This window comes from Ictidomys tridecemlineatus, chromosome 9, assembly GCF_052094955.1.
Source record: "Ictidomys tridecemlineatus isolate mIctTri1 chromosome 9, mIctTri1.hap1, whole genome shotgun sequence".
NCBI lineage: Eukaryota > Metazoa > Chordata > Mammalia > Rodentia > Sciuridae > Ictidomys > Ictidomys tridecemlineatus.
In genome coordinates this window covers 2,088,108-2,105,362 of record NC_135485.1, presented here as the reverse complement: position 1 = coordinate 2,105,362, position 17,255 = coordinate 2,088,108, and the positions used below count along the sequence as shown (strand labels likewise).

The window sequence follows — 17,255 nt, the reverse complement described above, 5'->3', positions numbered from 1 at the left end:
AGCAGGTGCAATTCCCCCGCACTGGGGATGTAATTCCGTGACCATATCATCTCATACAGAAGGGATTTCCATACTAAGAATATAACTACAACACCAATACAACCAGTCTATCCATAATCTCTGTGTCATTGTCCAGGTCTAGTTTTTAAATTTTCAAACCAGACTGGGCAGTTCAACCCTGAAATGAATCGCTTACCACTGCAACCAAGAATTCAATGCAACTCTTAAGATCTGGTTTTGTATCACAGAATTGCCTGAAGAGAAGTCTTCCTATTGGCTGCTTGTCACAGAGACTGCTATAATCTTTTTCTGGGAGAAGAAAGGGGAAGGGAAACAAGCAAATATAATGATTATAATTTACTAAATGCTATTCTGCATCTTAATATTTTCACTAGATACAATGAAAGTAGAAACATAATAATATTATTTTTGAAGCATTATTTTTAACTACTATTCTATTTATTAATTTAGAGTGGGTTATGATGAACATTAAAATACTTAGCACCCAAGATAACTCAAGAACTCAGAAGGATGAGTGAATCCTGACTTGCAGGCCCTGTTCTTCTCCAAAAGGAAACACACAGGGATGGGGATTCCCTAGAGGCCCCCACAGGGAAGGAAGGAGAAGGAAGAGACTCCTCCATTACAGTACCCACCCTATATACTGGAATCAACTGCATGAATGTGAAATATCCTTCAGGAATGTACTGTTAGATTTTTAAAACACTTTTTTCAGTTTGTTACCTTTTGTACTTAAAATGTCACAAATATAGCTGGGCACCCTGGAACATGCCTGTAACCACAATGACTTGAGAGTTTGAGGCAGGAGGATCACAAGTTCAAGGCCAGCCTCTGCAACTTAGTGAAACTCTATCTCAAAAGGAAAAATTAAAAGCTCTGAGGATGTAGCTCAAGGGTAAACACCTGGGGTTCAATCTTAGTATTAAAAAAAAAGTCACAAATATATGTTTAATTATCTCTTTAACTGTTTTGTTTTTTTCCTGTAGGAAACACTGTATACCTTACCTCAAACACTGCTATAGTTCTGAGAATAGGGCACTAACATTTGGTCAATATGTAAATAAGTATATAAAACAAAATAAAACTTAGGTTCAAAATAGGTTAATTTGTATTTCAGAAAGAAAACCAGTTACTCTCTGAACAGTGGCTCCCAACTTGAAATAAACATGTTTAGGTCTCCTAATGTGACTCTAAAGCTTAAGAATTAACATAAAGTTCACAAAAAGTGAGCAAGTCATTAACAAATCCTTCTGTTAAGCATCACTGACACCATGTAACTCTGGGAAACTGCCGCAATCTGGCTGGGCACAAAATAACTCTCACAAATGCCACGCACACGCAGCCTTCTCCTGGGACACACCACACACCAACCGGAAATCCCTCCTCCGGCACTTCCCCAACCAATGGAACTCCCCAGGAATCCCCGTGAGAACTCCAAAGTACCAGGCCAGGCAGACAGCATGGGTCTAATATACAATTGAATACACAGCTTAACATAACCATCATCATCTCAATGGCTTGATGGAGTCACCTCTCAACCACTACATTCTGGCAAAAGTGCCAAGTGTCATCCCGAGGATCCTGTTTTGGACAACTGAGTCTGAACATGGAGAATGAAGGCAAGGATATGAGCTCAGGATGGCCAGGATATAGCTGCTTGTTTTCACAAACCTCACAACAGTTTTTCAGAAGTTCTACAACCTACTTCATCCAATTTGGCTACTCTATTTTATTTTAGGGATACTACCTAACTATACTTAAGAAAGCAAGAGAAACAAGCCAGTCAAAAGTTATGTTTTTGAAATATGAAAGTTTTTAATACTTTCCTCCCTCATCCAAAGAGTCAGAAACACTCCTCATTTCCATCTGAGGATGGTAGACCAGAACATAGGTCTGCCTTCCTTCTCTCCCAGATTCCTAAAAAATGACCAAATAATAAAACAAAGACAAAACAATGACATAAAGAAAAAAACTCAGAAAAAGAGTAAGGCTCCTCCAGGAGTCAGAATTTTACATATTGCCTGGAAGAGAGAAAGCTGATGGGGTTGGATTAATAAAAGAACCATTAACTTGAACCCAAGGACAAGCTGGACCTCTTTAAGTATGTCCCTCCCTAGCATCACAGGAGCCTGCTGTCTAGTCCTGAGTGGCTGGCCAAAAGGCTAGGAATCAAGTAGTAGAGATGCTGGGACCCAAGAGGGAGACACAGAACACTCCTGAAGGAACCAGAGGTGTCTTCTAGCAAAGTGGACAATTCTGCTGTGCACTGGGACAGGGGCCTTATGGGGATGCTGCCCCATTAGCATGCCACAATAGAACCCCACTTGGAGAGAATGTTGGGAAAACAGAACTATGCAACCACCAGAGAGGGCAGTGCTGGCTGTGGCATTCACACATGCACCCTTATTACAGACTTGGATAAGCAACTCCAGAGCTCCAATTTTGGAAAAAAGCAGCAGCTAAGAAAAACCCTTTTTACCCTATCTGGTTCAAAATTTCATTAATGATTTCACTTTTCCACGCGTTAGATTTCACATGGCATGAAAAACAAACAAAACACACACAAAAAAACAAATCACAGAAATATGTCACAAAATTTAATATCTCTCAAGCAGTAGACAGATGCTGCCACCAGAGGCTCCCATTCTGCAGGGCCAAAGGACCTAGCTCCTAGCCTGGTGACCCTCAGAGGCTGCTCTGGGTGCCACAGATGAACAACAGAGAGAGGGGAATTAGTATTTGGAAAGAGGGCACTGGTCCCCAGCAGAAGACAGACTCACCAAGAGGGGAGAAGTTCTGGCAGACTAGACATAGGAAGCATGTGGGTCCTGAGCCCACAGTGCCACAGAGCTAAAAGACCGCTCCTCAGTATTTATTCTTATCCTAAAGAATTAAAGTCAACCGGGGCTGGGGTCAGCGGTAGAGCACTCGCCTTGCACATGCAAGGCCCTGGGTTCAATCCTCAACAACCCTTAAAAATAAATAAAAAATAAAATGTTTTAAAAAAAAGAAAGAATATACTCTTAAAAAAAATTTAAAGTCAAAATACTATCATGCTACATGTATACCATGTTAATAGCAGCATAATTCACAATAGCTGAACTATGGAACCTGCCTCAAAATAAGGTATGTACACACAATGGAGTTTTATTCTGCAGAAAAGAAAAGCGAAATTATGCACTGTAATGTCATGCGTAGCTAATAAAAAAAAGAAAAGCAAAATTATGTAATTTACATGAAAATGGATGAAACTTGAGATCATTATGTTAAGCAAAATAAGCCAAATTCAGAAGGTCAAGGGTCATACATTTTCTCTCATATGTGAAAGAGGAAAAAGGAAAAGAAAGATGGTAAGGATCTCACAAAAGTCAAAGGGAAATCAGTAGAGTGGAGGAAGGGGCTGGGGTGGGGACAGGGAGGAGGGGGAAGTGCTGGGGAGGATACTGGACAGATTATATTGTTATATTTGGTGCATGTACAAATATGTAACAACAAATACCACCATTATGTATGACTATAATGCACGAATTTAAAAATGTGGAGAAATAAAAAGAAGAGGAAGAGGTGTTTCAACAACTCCTCTTGTCTACATGTGAACCAGCTAACAGGAGACTGGTTCCCAAGTTTATCAACATGCATTCTCTCTCTCTCCCCTCCCTAACCCTCCTGTAGGAAGAACACTAACTCAAAGCACCAAGCTTGCTTATTCTATATGAAGTCTGTTCTACAAATTCAGAACAACCAAAGGATGAAAATTAGAAAACTCTCAGGCATGCTTTCTGCCACACTAAGTCAAATGCTTATAAACTAAACAATAAAAAAGGCCATAGACCAAGATGTGCCCACAGAGCAGAGCAGAGGCACATCTCGGAGCACATTGCCGCGCTCCTTGAGGGCTGCTTGTACACAGTCACTGTGACTCCTTCACTCACACAACTTCATGCCCAGTGCTCTAGGGACCAAAAAACAGACTCAGAACCAGTGGCCCAATCTAATGGGTCCTCAATCTCTATGACACACTCACCTACCTGAAACTGTCCCAGCCACTAGTTGTTTGGACCCCCAGCTCTCCAGACTCTACATGGATCCATCTTATGACTGCGTCTGGCTAGGTCCATCTGACCAGTCTTTCCTCTTCACTGAGCCAAAACAGGATGAAAAGTCCTCTGAAGCTGGTCAAGAGCCCCTTCCCCATTCCCTCTGTTCTCTCCTGAGGAGGATCTTATCTACTTCCAGTCTCACGACTTCTACATGCTACCTGTACAGATACCACCCAGACTTCTCTGAGCCCTCCACATGAACGCACAGCTTCGGCTGGGCTCCACCCCATGTGCTGCCTCTTGAACACACAGACCTGGAAGCCTTCCTTAAGAACTCCCCTGCATTTACTCCCACACAGAAAGCGACTGGGTTCCACTTACAGTCTCTCACAGTCCCATCTGATCTGATTGTTTCAACTCCATCACCACATACCAAACCACGCTGCCCTCAGCTCCTGCCTGGACAACATCAACAGTCTCTACAGTCTTCCTGTTTCCATGCTGACCCCTCTGCTCCCATTCTCCTACTGAAGCCTGAGAGACTTCCTAAAATGTAAATCTGATTACATCTCTTCTCTGCTAATAACTTGGCAATGTCAATCTTTTGTAACTTCAATAAGACCTCCCCTTCCCAAGCCTAGAACTCCTACCATTTCCTTCCACTCATTCAGTGCCGCTCTGCACCTCCATCTTTGTTCCAGGAAGACTGGCCTTCCTCAAGACCCTGGAAATTGCCATACACCTTCCCAGGTTGAGGCCCTTATACTTGTTAACCTTGCTGCCTGGAAAATTCTCTTCCTGTCCCTCTTACCCTGCACTTTATGCTCCTAGCCCAGTGCCTTCCTTAGGAAGTCTTCTCTGATCCTCTCTACCTCACTCCTGATCAGATTAAGTTCCTCTCACCTGGCTGTCTGTACTTTCCCCCTACAATTTGTAATTATGTTTATTTCTTTTTTCCCACCCTTTTTTTTTTTTGCGGAGTGGGTACTGGGGATTGAGTTCAGGGGCAATGGGACACTGAAGCCCCCAGCCCTATTTTGTATGCTATTTAGAGACAGGGTCTCACTGAGTTGCAAAGCGCCTCACTGTTGCTGAGGCTGGCTTTGAACTCATGATCCTCTTGCCTCAGCTTCCCAAGCTGCTGGGATTACAGGCATGTGCCATGGCGCTCAGCCAGTAATTATGTTTATTTCTGATCATTTTTCTATTTTATGTCTATATCTGCCAAGAGATTATAAGCTCTGAGGGCAGAGACTGGGTCTGTTTCTCAACTGCTGTATTTATGGTAGCAGACCTTCTTCCTTGGAACATGGTGAAAATATACTAACAAGTTAACTAATGGGACATTTAATGTAAATTACTTCTTCTGTGTGCTAAAAAACTACCCTGAAGAATTAGAGGCATATTGAATAAATGTGTAAGCAAATGTATATTAAAATAAAATTTTTGAGTCTATAAATATATTTAAAATCATAAGTAGTCCAAAAGAAAAATACACATAATTACAATACAAATGTCAAATAATGGAATCAATTTCCATACTAATCTGTCTATGCTATACTCAGAAAAAATTACTGTTAAAACCATAGGCCAAATATCAATTGGTCCAAAGAAAATATGCACATGATCAAGAAGCCTTAAAAAGTTGCTCAAAATCATTGGGCATCAGGGAAATTCAAATCACACATACCAAGATGGCTATAATGAAACCATCAAGTGTTGTGAGGACATGGAAGAAGTCCAATCATTGTTTATTGTTGGGGAAATGAAAAATAATGCAGCTACAGGAAAAGTCTAGTAGTTCCTCACAAAGTGAACAGTTATTATATATAAAAGGCTGAATAATAGCCGCCCAGAATAACAGATTCAAATCCTTGGAACCGGAAAATGTTACCTTATTTGGAAAATGGGTCCCTGCATATGTGATTATATAAAAGATGCTGATATGGCGGGTTTTTTACTGAGCCCTAAATGCAATCACAAGAGTTTAGAAAAACACTATTATATTTACAGTCAGTGATTTTTTTGTTTTGAGATGGGGGTCTCAATATGTTGCCCAGGCTATCCTCTAATTCCTGGGCTCAAGTGATCCTCCTGCCTCAGCCTCCGGAGTAGCTGGGATTATTGACATGCCCTATTGTGCCAAGTACCATTGATGGTTCTTTGTTTTTGTTTTTTCTAGTACTGGGATTGAACCCAGACCCTCGTGCATGCTAAGCAAGCACTCTACCACTGAGCCACAAATCGATTCATAAAAATAATCTTGGAATAAAGGTGTCCTTCCAAAGCATAATACAAAACACAGCAGATAATAATAATAAAAAAAGATTGGTATGTCTGTGTAAAGAACTAAAATCTCTATATGGAAAAAAATACTATAAACCAAGCTAGGTAAGGTGGCAAATGCTTGTAACCTAACTACTTGGGAGGTTAAAGCAGAAGGATTACAAGTTCAAGGCCAGGCAGGGCAACTTAGGGAGATGCTGTCTCAAAACAAAAAATAAAAAGAGCTGGGGGTGTAGCTCAGAGGTGAAGTGTCCCTGGGTTCAATCTCCAGTACTGGGAAAGGAACTAACTAAATACTTGAAACAAATACAGAACACAGAAAGTGGGAGCACAGCCGGCCCCTCTGACAGTAGGTAGGCAGGCTCAAGTACTCACCAATGGAGTCTCTCAGCTCACTGCACTGGCTTACAGGGGGCAGCTTCAGTAACTCCCTCCATTTTTTGCTGCGACCAGTTTTTTTGCCATATCCTCCTAAATTTGGGGGGTGGGGAAGGCATTTTTCTCAGTTTCTTTATTAATATAATATTAAATTTATCAATATAGTGTAATACAAAAAAAGCATTTATAATTGTCAAAAACACTCAAGTACAACAATTTTTTTTTTTTTAGTTCTCGGCAGACACAACATCTTTGTTGGTATGTGGTGCTGAGGATCGAACCCGGGCCGCACGCATGCCAGGCAAGTGCGCTACCGCTGGAGCCACATCCCCAGCCCAAGTACAACAATTTTTGACTCTAACATATGGTTGGATAGTTTGGCACCTAAGATGAATAAAATCTGAGCTTATAACAACTTGTCCTATCTGGAAATCAACTTGACAAAGTATAAAATTTCCATATAAAGCAACCAATCACTGGCTTTGTCATTTAGAAACCATGTGATTCTGATCTTCTCTAAGTAGCACTGTTGAGCCTCAGTTTCCAAATTTGTGAACTGAATCTAATAAGTCATTATAAGCAGACAGGGCTGCTTATAAATATTTGCTTCTTTTTATTTTTAAAGAAATTAACCTTTCTTTATTTTACTTGTTTTCTTCTCAGAAGCACATGGATCTTTCTCTAAAATAGACCATATTTTAGGCCACAAAGCAACTCTTAGCAAATACAAAAAAAAAAAAAAAAATAGAGATAATACCTTACATTCTATCAGATCATAATGAAATAAAATTAGAAATCAATGATAAGGGGCTGGGGTTGTGGCTCAGCAGTAGAGCGCTCGCCTAGTGTGTTTGAGGACCTGGGTTTGATCCTCAGCACATAAAAATAAATAAATATTGTGTGCAACTGCAACTAAAAAATAAATATTAAAAAAAAGTCATCAATGACAAAATATAGAAGCTACTCTGTAACACTGGACACTAAGTAATATGCTATTGAATGACCAATGGATAAGCAGAAGAAACCAGGGATGAAATTTAAAAAATACTTAAGAGTCTATAAATATATTTAAAACCATAAGTAGAGATAAATGAGAATAGTGATACAACATATCAAAATCTCTGGGACACTCTGAAGGCAGTGCTAAGAGGAAAGGTCATGGCATTGAGCTCACTCATTAAAAGAACAGAAAAGCACCAAATGAATATCGTAACTTTGCATATCAAAGCCCCAGAAAAAGAACAAATCAATACCAAAAGCAGTAGAAGACAGGAAATAATTAAAATCAGAGCTGAAATCAATGAACTTGAAACAATGGTAAGGTGCTTGCCTAGCATGTGTGAGGCACTGATGCTGATCTTCAGCACCACATAAATAAATAAATAAATAGATAAACAAATAAACAAATAAATAAGGTATTGTGTCCATCTACAACTACAATTTAAAAAATTGACAAAAGTTGGTTCTTTGAAAAATAAATAAAAATTGATAAACCCCTAACCAAACTAACAAAGAGAAAAAGTAAACTTAAATTACTAAAAATCATGATGAAAAAGGAAATATCACAGCAAACACTACTGAAATACGGACAATAATCAGAAACTATTTTGAAGATTTATACTCTAATAGAAAATCTTGAAGACATCAACAAATTTCTAGAGACATACTGACCTACCTGAATTGAATCAGAAGGACATAGAAAAGGTGAATTTCAAGCAATGAAATTGAAGACACCAGCAAAAGAATACCAACAAAGAAAAAGCCCAGGACCAGACAGATTCTCATACCGGACCTTCAAAGAAGAATTAACAACAGTCCTCTTCAAATTATTCCAAGGAACACAAAAGCAGGGAACCCTTCCAAACTCATTCTATGAAGTTAGTATCACCCTGATACCAAAACCAGACAAAGACATGGCAAGGAAAGAATTTCAGATCAATATCTGCCGGGTTGCTTGTGACTAAAACCCTCAGGGTCACTCCAGGGGACCTGGGCTAATTGGGCTGTGCGGAAATAACCATACAAGAGACAGAAATACCTTTTTCTTTGGGGGTGCTGTGACAGCTCCTCTGATCTTAAGGGGAGAGAGAGAGAGAGAGAGAGAGAGAGAGAGAGAGAGAGACAGACAGACAGACAGAAGAGAGCCCACACGTGCTGACCCAATTTTACTGGGGAGAAGCCATTCAAATGAGGCAAGAGGTCAGTTTCAGGGGCCTGAGTCTAGCTTCCTGAGTCTGCAGTCAGCAGGTTAACTGACACCTAGGTAGGCCACACCCAAGGGCACAGTAAGATAAGGGGACACACAAAGGGTGTTTCCATGGAACATTCTATCCCAAACAGGGCAAGGGGTAATATTACAAAGGAACAGGTGAGCATAGCTCCACCTATGGGGCTGTAGGAAGGCATTGAGCAGGCATTGTGCCTGCATTTATTGTGCCACGCACTGTTCTAGGCACCACAGATATTGCAGTAAAACAAGCAAAATTTCTTTCCTTCATGAAGTTTGCATTTTGGAAGGGGAAGATCAATGAACAAAAATATTTATTTAGAGACAGGGTCTCGCTGAGTTATTTAGTGCCTTGCTTTTTACTGAGGCTCGTTTTGAACTCATGATCCTATCTCAGCCTCCATTATTAAAAACATAAGGGGAACCAACCATTCAGTCTGAGGCAAGCCGTGAGACAGGAAGGGCAATGATCATAGGGGAATGTATTCACAGAAGAAAGCATGATGAGTTATGTCATGTGCAATCCACAGCTGCAAGAAGATAAGGACTAAGGTCTGAGGGCTTGACACCCAGTGCACAATTACTCCTTACTTACCTGTTTGAAGAATAAATGACAGGGGCTGGGGCTGGGGCTCAGTAGTAGAGCCCCTGCCTAGCACATGTAAGGCACTGGGTTCAATCCTCAGCACCACATAAAAATAAATAAATAAAATAAAGGTATTGTGTCCAAAAAAAAAAAAAAAAAGAATGACAAACATCTGCAGTAGTTCACATGCTGCACACCTCTAGACACGGAGCCTCAATACCCACACCTCGAGTAAGCACCCACTATAAGGACCAGGCTTGGTCTAAGGAACAGTGCCACAAAATCAAAGAAAGAAGAATAGGCCCTCCTTGCAGGTTTGGGGCTCTTGTGCTGGTGAACCCTAGCAGTCACTCTGTCCCCCATTCAACTGCCCTTGGTTCCAAAAGTCTCCATTAATATATCACAGCAAAGTCCACTTCTACTCCCCCTGCTGTTCCAAACAGGCCCCAACAGACTGAAGGTGGGCAGGCTGTGCTGTCAAATCACATCAAGACAGACAGGCCAAAAAATGAAGAACTGCCAGGCACAATGACGCACACCTGTAATCCCAGCAACCTGGGAGGCTGAAGCAGGAGGATCACAAGTTTGATGCCAACCTCAGAAACTTAGTGAGACCCTGTCTCAGAATAAAAAAATAAAAAGGGCTGGGTTAGCTCAGTGGTTGAGTACCAAAAAAAAAAAAAAAAAAAAAAAAAGTGAAGAACTTAGGCAAGAAAAAGCAGAGCACCCTCAGTTATGGAACTAAAGTGCCAAGGGCAATAATGGTTAGCACAGCCACAGACCATGTACAGATTTTAAAGTATGAGTAGGCACAAGAAGCAAAGTCTACTCAGGCAGAAAACTGGTTAAAAAGTGTCAGATGAAGGTTTTGGTTTTTGTTTTATTTTTTGGTATTGGGGATTTAAATCAGGAGCATTTACCACTGAGCCACAACCCAGCCCTCTTTTACTTTTATTTTGAGAGAGAATCTTACTAAGTTGCTGATGCTTGTTTTGAACTTGCAATCTTCCTATCTCAGTCTCCCAAGCCACTGGGATTACAGGTGTGTATTACCTTGCCGGGCTCAGAGGAAAGTTCTTAAGATCCCAAAAGGCAGGCAGTGAATTCAGGCCACAGCCTTTGAAAGCCCCAGGATTCCCCCATGAGATGCCTCCATATGTTTTAAAGATATTCTTTATAGGCTGCCTGGCCCTCCCAAGAATGGGAATCTTAGCCCCCAAGTTAGCCCTCAAAAGCTTATTTTATTTGAAGACAGGGTCTTTATAGAAATAATTAAGTTAAAAATGAGGTCATTAGGGTGAACCTAATCCAACTGACTGGTATCTTTATAAAAATGGGGAAATTTAGCCACAGACATGTATACAGAAAGATCATGTGAAGGTCAGAGTGATGCATCTACAAAACAAAGCCAAAGATTGCCAGCAACCATGAGGAGCTCGAGAAAGGCCTGGAAAAGATTCTCCCTCTTAGCTCACAGAGGGATCCAACCTTACTAACAACTTGGTCTTGCACTTCTAGCTTCCAGAACTATGAGAAAGACAATGATTACCAGTTGTTGGGGCCACCCAGTTTGTTCTCCGTTCTCGTCTTCCAGCTTTTTCCTCCTTGCATTTCTGGGCCACTTGTGCTTCAGATCCAGGCATACCTAACATGTCCTAACATTTCTTCATTTGCATTCATCCATTAATTCATCAAATATTTCCTAAGCTCCTACAATGAGCCATAACATTATGCAAATGACCTTGGAGAGGCATGTAAAGGGCTCCAGAAGGTGCTGACAGTTCTGTGACAAATGAAGCAAGCAAAGATAGAGGAAAGGTGCAGGTGCTAAAGCAAGTTGTTCTGGGCAACCCTGCTGTTTGTGCTGACGATGTACATGCAAATACTCCAAGTGGAGCTACTGGCTGCACTGTCAGCATAACCAAACATTTTAATACTGATTCAGCAAAAGCAATCAAAACATTATACCTCACTTCCTTTGTTGGCTTCATCCATAGTCCCTTCCTTACCTTTCCCCCACTGCATGCTTCTTGGTGGAAATGTCAGTCCAGGTTCCTGGCTCTCTCCAGCCAAGGATGCAAAGGATGCAGGGAGGGGATGGAAGCCAAACTAGTTGGCTGATGCTGTCTCTTCCAGGGCAATGAATCTCAAAAGGAATGAGGAAAAATGGGGAGAGGAGGAATCTGCTCTGTCACAATCGCAGAGGCAGTTGAGACCTGATTATCAGTAGTTCCCTTTGAAATTACAAATTCCAACACCTGGATACATCCTACCCTCATCCCTGATTCAATTTTTCCCTTGGTGCCCCCTCATTAATTCATTGGTTTTATGTCTTTCTCCCTTATACGAATGTGGAATCCATAAAAAGTAACATCTAATGTTCTGAAGCACTGTTGGGTACTTAGGATTGACAATAATAAATTGTATATTTCATAACAGCTAGGAGGAAGAATTTTGTGGTACAGGGGATTGAACCCAGGGCCTTGCATATGCTAGGCAAGTGCACTACCACTGAGCTACATTCTCAGCCCCTCTGCTTTTTAAAAAATAATTTTACTGTGAGACAGGGTCTTGCTAAGTTTCCCAAGGTGGTCTCAAACCTGTGATCCTCCTGCTTCAGCTTCCCAAGTAACTGGATTATAGAGATGTACGACTATGCCCAACCTAGGAGAAAGGATTTTCAATGTTCCCAAAACAAAGAAAGGATAAATGAGCTAAATAGAGTAGCCAACTACCCTAATCTGATCATTGCATTTGTATGTGTGTACTGAAATATCACATTGCATTTCTTAAGTATGTAAAATTATTATGTGTCCATTAAAACAAACTAGCAAATAAAGAGTGTGGTCTCTATAAGGGCAAAAATTTCTGACCATGTTGTTTACTGCTATAAGCACAGGATCTAGAACACCCTTAGCACACAAAAAGTACTCAAAAATATCTGCTAAAAGTAAATCAATGAATAGATCCTGATTTCTGTCCTTTTCCAGCCTGGTTGTAAGGTTCTTGCTTTGATTCTCTGAGCCACCCTATATCCTTTCCATCAATTTTTATTTGCTTAAGTTAGATCTTTGTAACCAAAATATTTAAGGGAGGAAGGCTCCTCAAGATAATAGATATGATCTAAGCTTCTGCTGTTAAATAAATTATAGTAGCACATCGTGCAGTCAGAATAGAATTATTACATATAAAACCAAACCCACCTCAAATGTACTTGTCATAAATTCCTCTTTGCATTTATGCTGCAATTTCTCCAAGAGATAAAATGGGGTTAAGGTCCCTCAGAACTATGATGTGAAACAATTTAAGTTTATTTAAAATAATTAAAGATCATAAGTTGTTTAACAAATGTGTTATATGGTTAAAAAAAAGTCCTAAAGTTTTCAAAAAGTAATTATTTTGTGTTTATTTTGTTAATGAGATGATAATTTCAAACTTCCTTAAAGCATGCCTAGCTTTTCTCTCTCCCATTGTGACCAACAATGTTTTCAAGGCACAGGCTCTACCAGCATTTCTCAAAGAAGGAAACAGTTCTAAACAATCTTTTATTGTTTAAAAACATAACATCTTTGTCTGGGATGCTACTATAAAATATCATAAAACAGAGCAATTTAAACAACAGAAATTTGTTTCTCACGGTTGTGAATGTTGGAAAATCTAAAGAACAAAACAGATTTAGTGTAATTAGAGGCACTTTTTCATTTATGGGCAGTGCCTTCTCACTGTGCTCTTTACATACAGAAGCAACAAGGGGTGTCTCCTGGGTCTCTTTTATAAAGGCACCAATTCCATCACTAGGGCCTTCTTCCCTCCTGACCTATCTCCCCAAACTTTCACCCTATAATACCAACACTTGGGAGTTAAATTTCAACATATGAATTTGGAGTCAAAGGCCATAAACATTCAGGCCTTTGAGACAAGAGATAAAAAAGAAAGAGAAAGGGAGAGAGAAATTCACAACATTTTAAATAACTCCAGGAATATCTACTATTAAGCCAAAAATATTATACTTCCCAAGGTCAACATACAAATGTTATGCTATGTCCACTCATTTCAAAAGTTAATTCTCTAATACATGAGTTAAAGAAAGAAACAAAGAATTACTTAGGAACAGACATGTGTCCAAGAAGGCACTCCCTAGTACTTTCTGGGAGATGGTCAAACCGAAAAAACAAATACAATTACCAAAGTGGGAAAACTGCCATAAATGAACCAATATCCAGAATAAGTCCATATATTTCTGATATTCATATTCAACTTCTTTAAAACATTAATCAAACTGTATATAATGACTCTTTCCAAATAGGAATAAATATTCTTGCTCACTGAAGGAATTATAGCACCATGTAGTTTTATGGTGCTATAATTTATATATATATTAAAAATTATTTATAAAAAATAAGTTTTATATATAAATTAAATTTTATAAGTTTTATATATAAATTAAAACTTTCATTTTTTAAATACCACTATTGTTGTGGAAGGAAGTGTTATTTATATATATATATATATATATATATATATGTGTGTGTGTGTGTGTGTATATATGTTTTAAGTTATCAATGAACCTTTATTTTATTGATATGTGGTGCTAAGAATTGAACCCAGTGCCTCACACTTGCCAGGCAAGCAGCAAGGGGTGCCACTGAGCCCCAGCCCCAGCCCATGGAAGTGTTGATTTTGTTATTTGGCATTTGTAGAATATTTATATCTACCTCATCATGAAACCTCTGCAGCATTATGACAAAGCCTGCTTGGTACAATATTCTCTTTCTTGGTGCCTTTATAAAGAAACTGTGGTTTACATAAACATTATACCCAGATAGGAAGGCAGAGGGGAAAAAACACAGGTCAGACTTAAAAACAGTCAGACCTCATTTCCAATGAGGATTATCCCCACTTCCATGAGCAATCTGGAGTTCAGAATGAGAGACAAGAGGCACAGTCGGATGCCCCTGAGGGAGGTGGAGAGAGTGCACACTGCTCTGCGGATTCCCTAACTGCCTTAACAGAAAACCAAGCCCTGGTTTGCTTCCCGCCCAGCCTCAGTTCTTCTATATAAAATTTTGCTAGCAAAAGAAACAATGAGGTAAAGAGAGAGCCTATGTTTTGGGAGCAAATTTTTGCCACATGCACACCAGATACAGCACGGATCTCCAGGATATATAAAGAACTCAAAAAACTTAACACCAAAAAAGCCAACAACCCAATCAATAAATGGGCTAAGGAGCTGAACAGACACTTCTCAGAAGAAGAAACATAATCAATCAACAAACATAGGAAAAAATTTTTTAACATCTCTAGCAATTAGAGAAATGCAAATCAAAACTAAGATTTCATCTCACTCCAGTTAAAATGTCAGTAATCAAGAATACAAACAACAATAAGTGTTGGCAAGGATGTGGAGGAAAAGGCACACTCATACTTTGCTGGTGGGACTGCAAACTGGTGCAGCCAATTTGGAAAGCACTACGGAGATTCCTTGAGAAACTTGGAATGGAGCCACCATACGACCCAGCTATCCCTGGGTCTCCTCAGTTTATACACAAAGGACTTAAAATCAGCATAAAATCAGTGATGCAGCCACATCAATGTTTATAGCAACTCAATTCACAATAGCTCAACTATGGAAGCAACCTAGATACCCTTCAATAGATAAATGGATAAAGACACTGTGGTATATATACACAATGGGATATTACTCAGAATTAAAAAAGAATAAAATTATGGCATTTACAGGTAAATGGATGGAGTTGGAGAATATCATGCTAATGAAGTAAGCCAATCCCTCAAAACCAAAGGCTGAATGTTCTCTCTGATAAGTGGATGCTGATCCATAATCTGGGGGGGGGCGGGCACACATGGGTACAATGGAGAAACTTTGATTAGGCAAAGGAGAGGGAGTGGAGGTGGCATGGAAGCAGGAAAGATGGTGGAATGAGATGGACATCATTACCTAGGAACACGTATGACTGCGTCAGGACATCATATACAACCAGAGAAATGAAAAGTTGAGCTGCAATTGTGTACAATGAACCAAAAATGCATTCTGCTGTCACATATACCTAATTAAAATAATAAGTGAAGGAAATATGGATGGAAAATTAAAACACAAAAAAAATTTGATAGCACACAAAGTACTGAGGGTGAAGTCTCTGTTTTCTGGACACAATTAGTGCCCTGCATTGCTGAGCTACATTCCCAGCCTCTTTGTAACTAAGGAGAAATCTATACAACCCTCTAGCTTCGTCTGCTTGTAGCTGATTTTTATAGGAGGTCACCCAGCTAAGTTGTAATCATTAGTATCCCAGTAGCTTTGCTATGGAAGACACCTCTGAGCCAAGTTGCCTACCAAGCCAAATATTGTCCTGTTCCCCTACTGAGAAGATGCCTTCTGTATCTAAACGATTAACTGCAAAGCTAGCTATTCCTGAGAAAACAAACTTAAAAAGCATAAATCATAAGACATTATAACCGGTAGCTTTTCTTTAGATTCACAGAACCCAGGGTATCAGGTGACCTTCAGATAACTGCAGCCAGGGCACCAGAAGAGCACATCACTGAACCTTATAGCTACCCTGGTGCTGCCCATCTGATATACTTGCTCTGAAGTCCCTATATAAGCCCTGCGCCCGTTACCCTTAAGCAAGACGGCTTTTTTTTTTTTTTTAAGAACAAAGCATTTTTTCCTCACTCTGCCACTCGAGTTATTGGCTCCGTGGGACCGAACTTTCCGCGGCTGCACCTTCGTAGCCCTCTGGCCGCAGGTCTTTCCAAGCCCTAACTCGAGTTTCCCACCCCGGCACCACTGCTGTTCAGGAAGGCCCGCACGGCGACCCGGACCGGCTTCCACCGTGCGGGCGGCGCGGTGCCTGCCAATCAAGCCCTCCCCTGAGCCGCACTCCGCACGACCCGGAGTCGCTGGGGGAGCTGAGAGAGGGGAAGCAGTTCTGCTCCGGCTCAGTCTCCACCGCGGGACGCGGCTCACCCCTCACCGCCTCCCAGGCCCCGAGGACCGCTCCGCGCGGGAGAAGCCCGGGTCGCGCACGCCGGCCACACCCACCTTGGCGCGCCTTCAGCAGCAGCGTGTTGGCCACGATGTTCTCCATGGGCAGGGCCCGAGGCGGCCGCCGCCGGCGTCTGCGGTCTCGGGGAGGCAGGGAGCGCTTGCGGGCCAGAGTCGCAGGGGCCGCTGCCGTGGGCTCCGCGCATCCCTCGCCCTGCGCCGCCTGCTGGTCCGGCCGGAGACAGGACCTCCGGGAGCCGCCCCGCCGCGGCCGCCGCCGCCGGCGTCGCCACCTCCGCCACCACGGGCGCCGGCGCCGCCGTCGGCGCGAACGTCGGCCCACGGGGGCCTCGCCGAGGGCTCCAGCGCGGGAGTGGCCGGGGGGCGAGGTGCGGGCAGCACGGCGGCCGCGGGACTCCTCGGTCACGGCCGCTGCGGCGTCGCTCGGGCTCCGGTCCGCCTTATCGCCCCCGCCCAGCGCGCGCGACCCTCTCCTCGGCGTCCGATTCCCGGGCAGCCCCAAGACTGCGCCGCACCACACTTCACGGGGCCCACTGGAAGGGGAGCCGCCCCCGGCGGCGACGGCTACCGCCGCCGCCGCCGCCGCCCTCTCCTGGCTCAGCGGCCGGCTCCCACTAACGGCTTCCCAGAAGAGGGCGCCCGAGGAGGCCGCGGCGCCTCGAGGGCACTACGACTCCCAGAAGGCCCCGC

At 41.9% G+C, this 17,255-nt stretch overlaps 1 protein-coding gene across 21 annotated transcripts in view; it reads right to left on the bottom strand.

The window, feature by feature from the left end:
- Grk4 (G protein-coupled receptor kinase 4) overlaps positions 1 to 17,209 on the bottom strand; it is an 87,378-nt gene extending 70,169 nt beyond the window's left edge. For 8 of the 21 annotated variants that reach the window (XM_078020899.1, XM_078020898.1, XM_078020900.1 and 5 more), the window contains exons 1-3: positions 16,602 to 16,795; positions 6,723 to 6,818; positions 197 to 309 (exon numbers count right to left, since the gene is read on the bottom strand). In XM_078020899.1, coding sequence (XP_077877025.1) covers positions 197 to 309; positions 6,723 to 6,818; positions 16,602 to 16,647 — 255 coding nt within the window. In that variant the 5' untranslated portion in view covers positions 16,648 to 16,795. Of the gene's footprint in view, positions 1 to 196; positions 310 to 6,722; positions 6,819 to 16,232; positions 16,463 to 16,601 lie in introns of those variants that run through there. The other 13 variants (XM_078020901.1, XM_078020904.1, XM_078020909.1 and 10 more) reach the window with 8 other exon arrangements.
- Between the last annotated feature and the right edge of the window lie 46 nt (positions 17,210 to 17,255).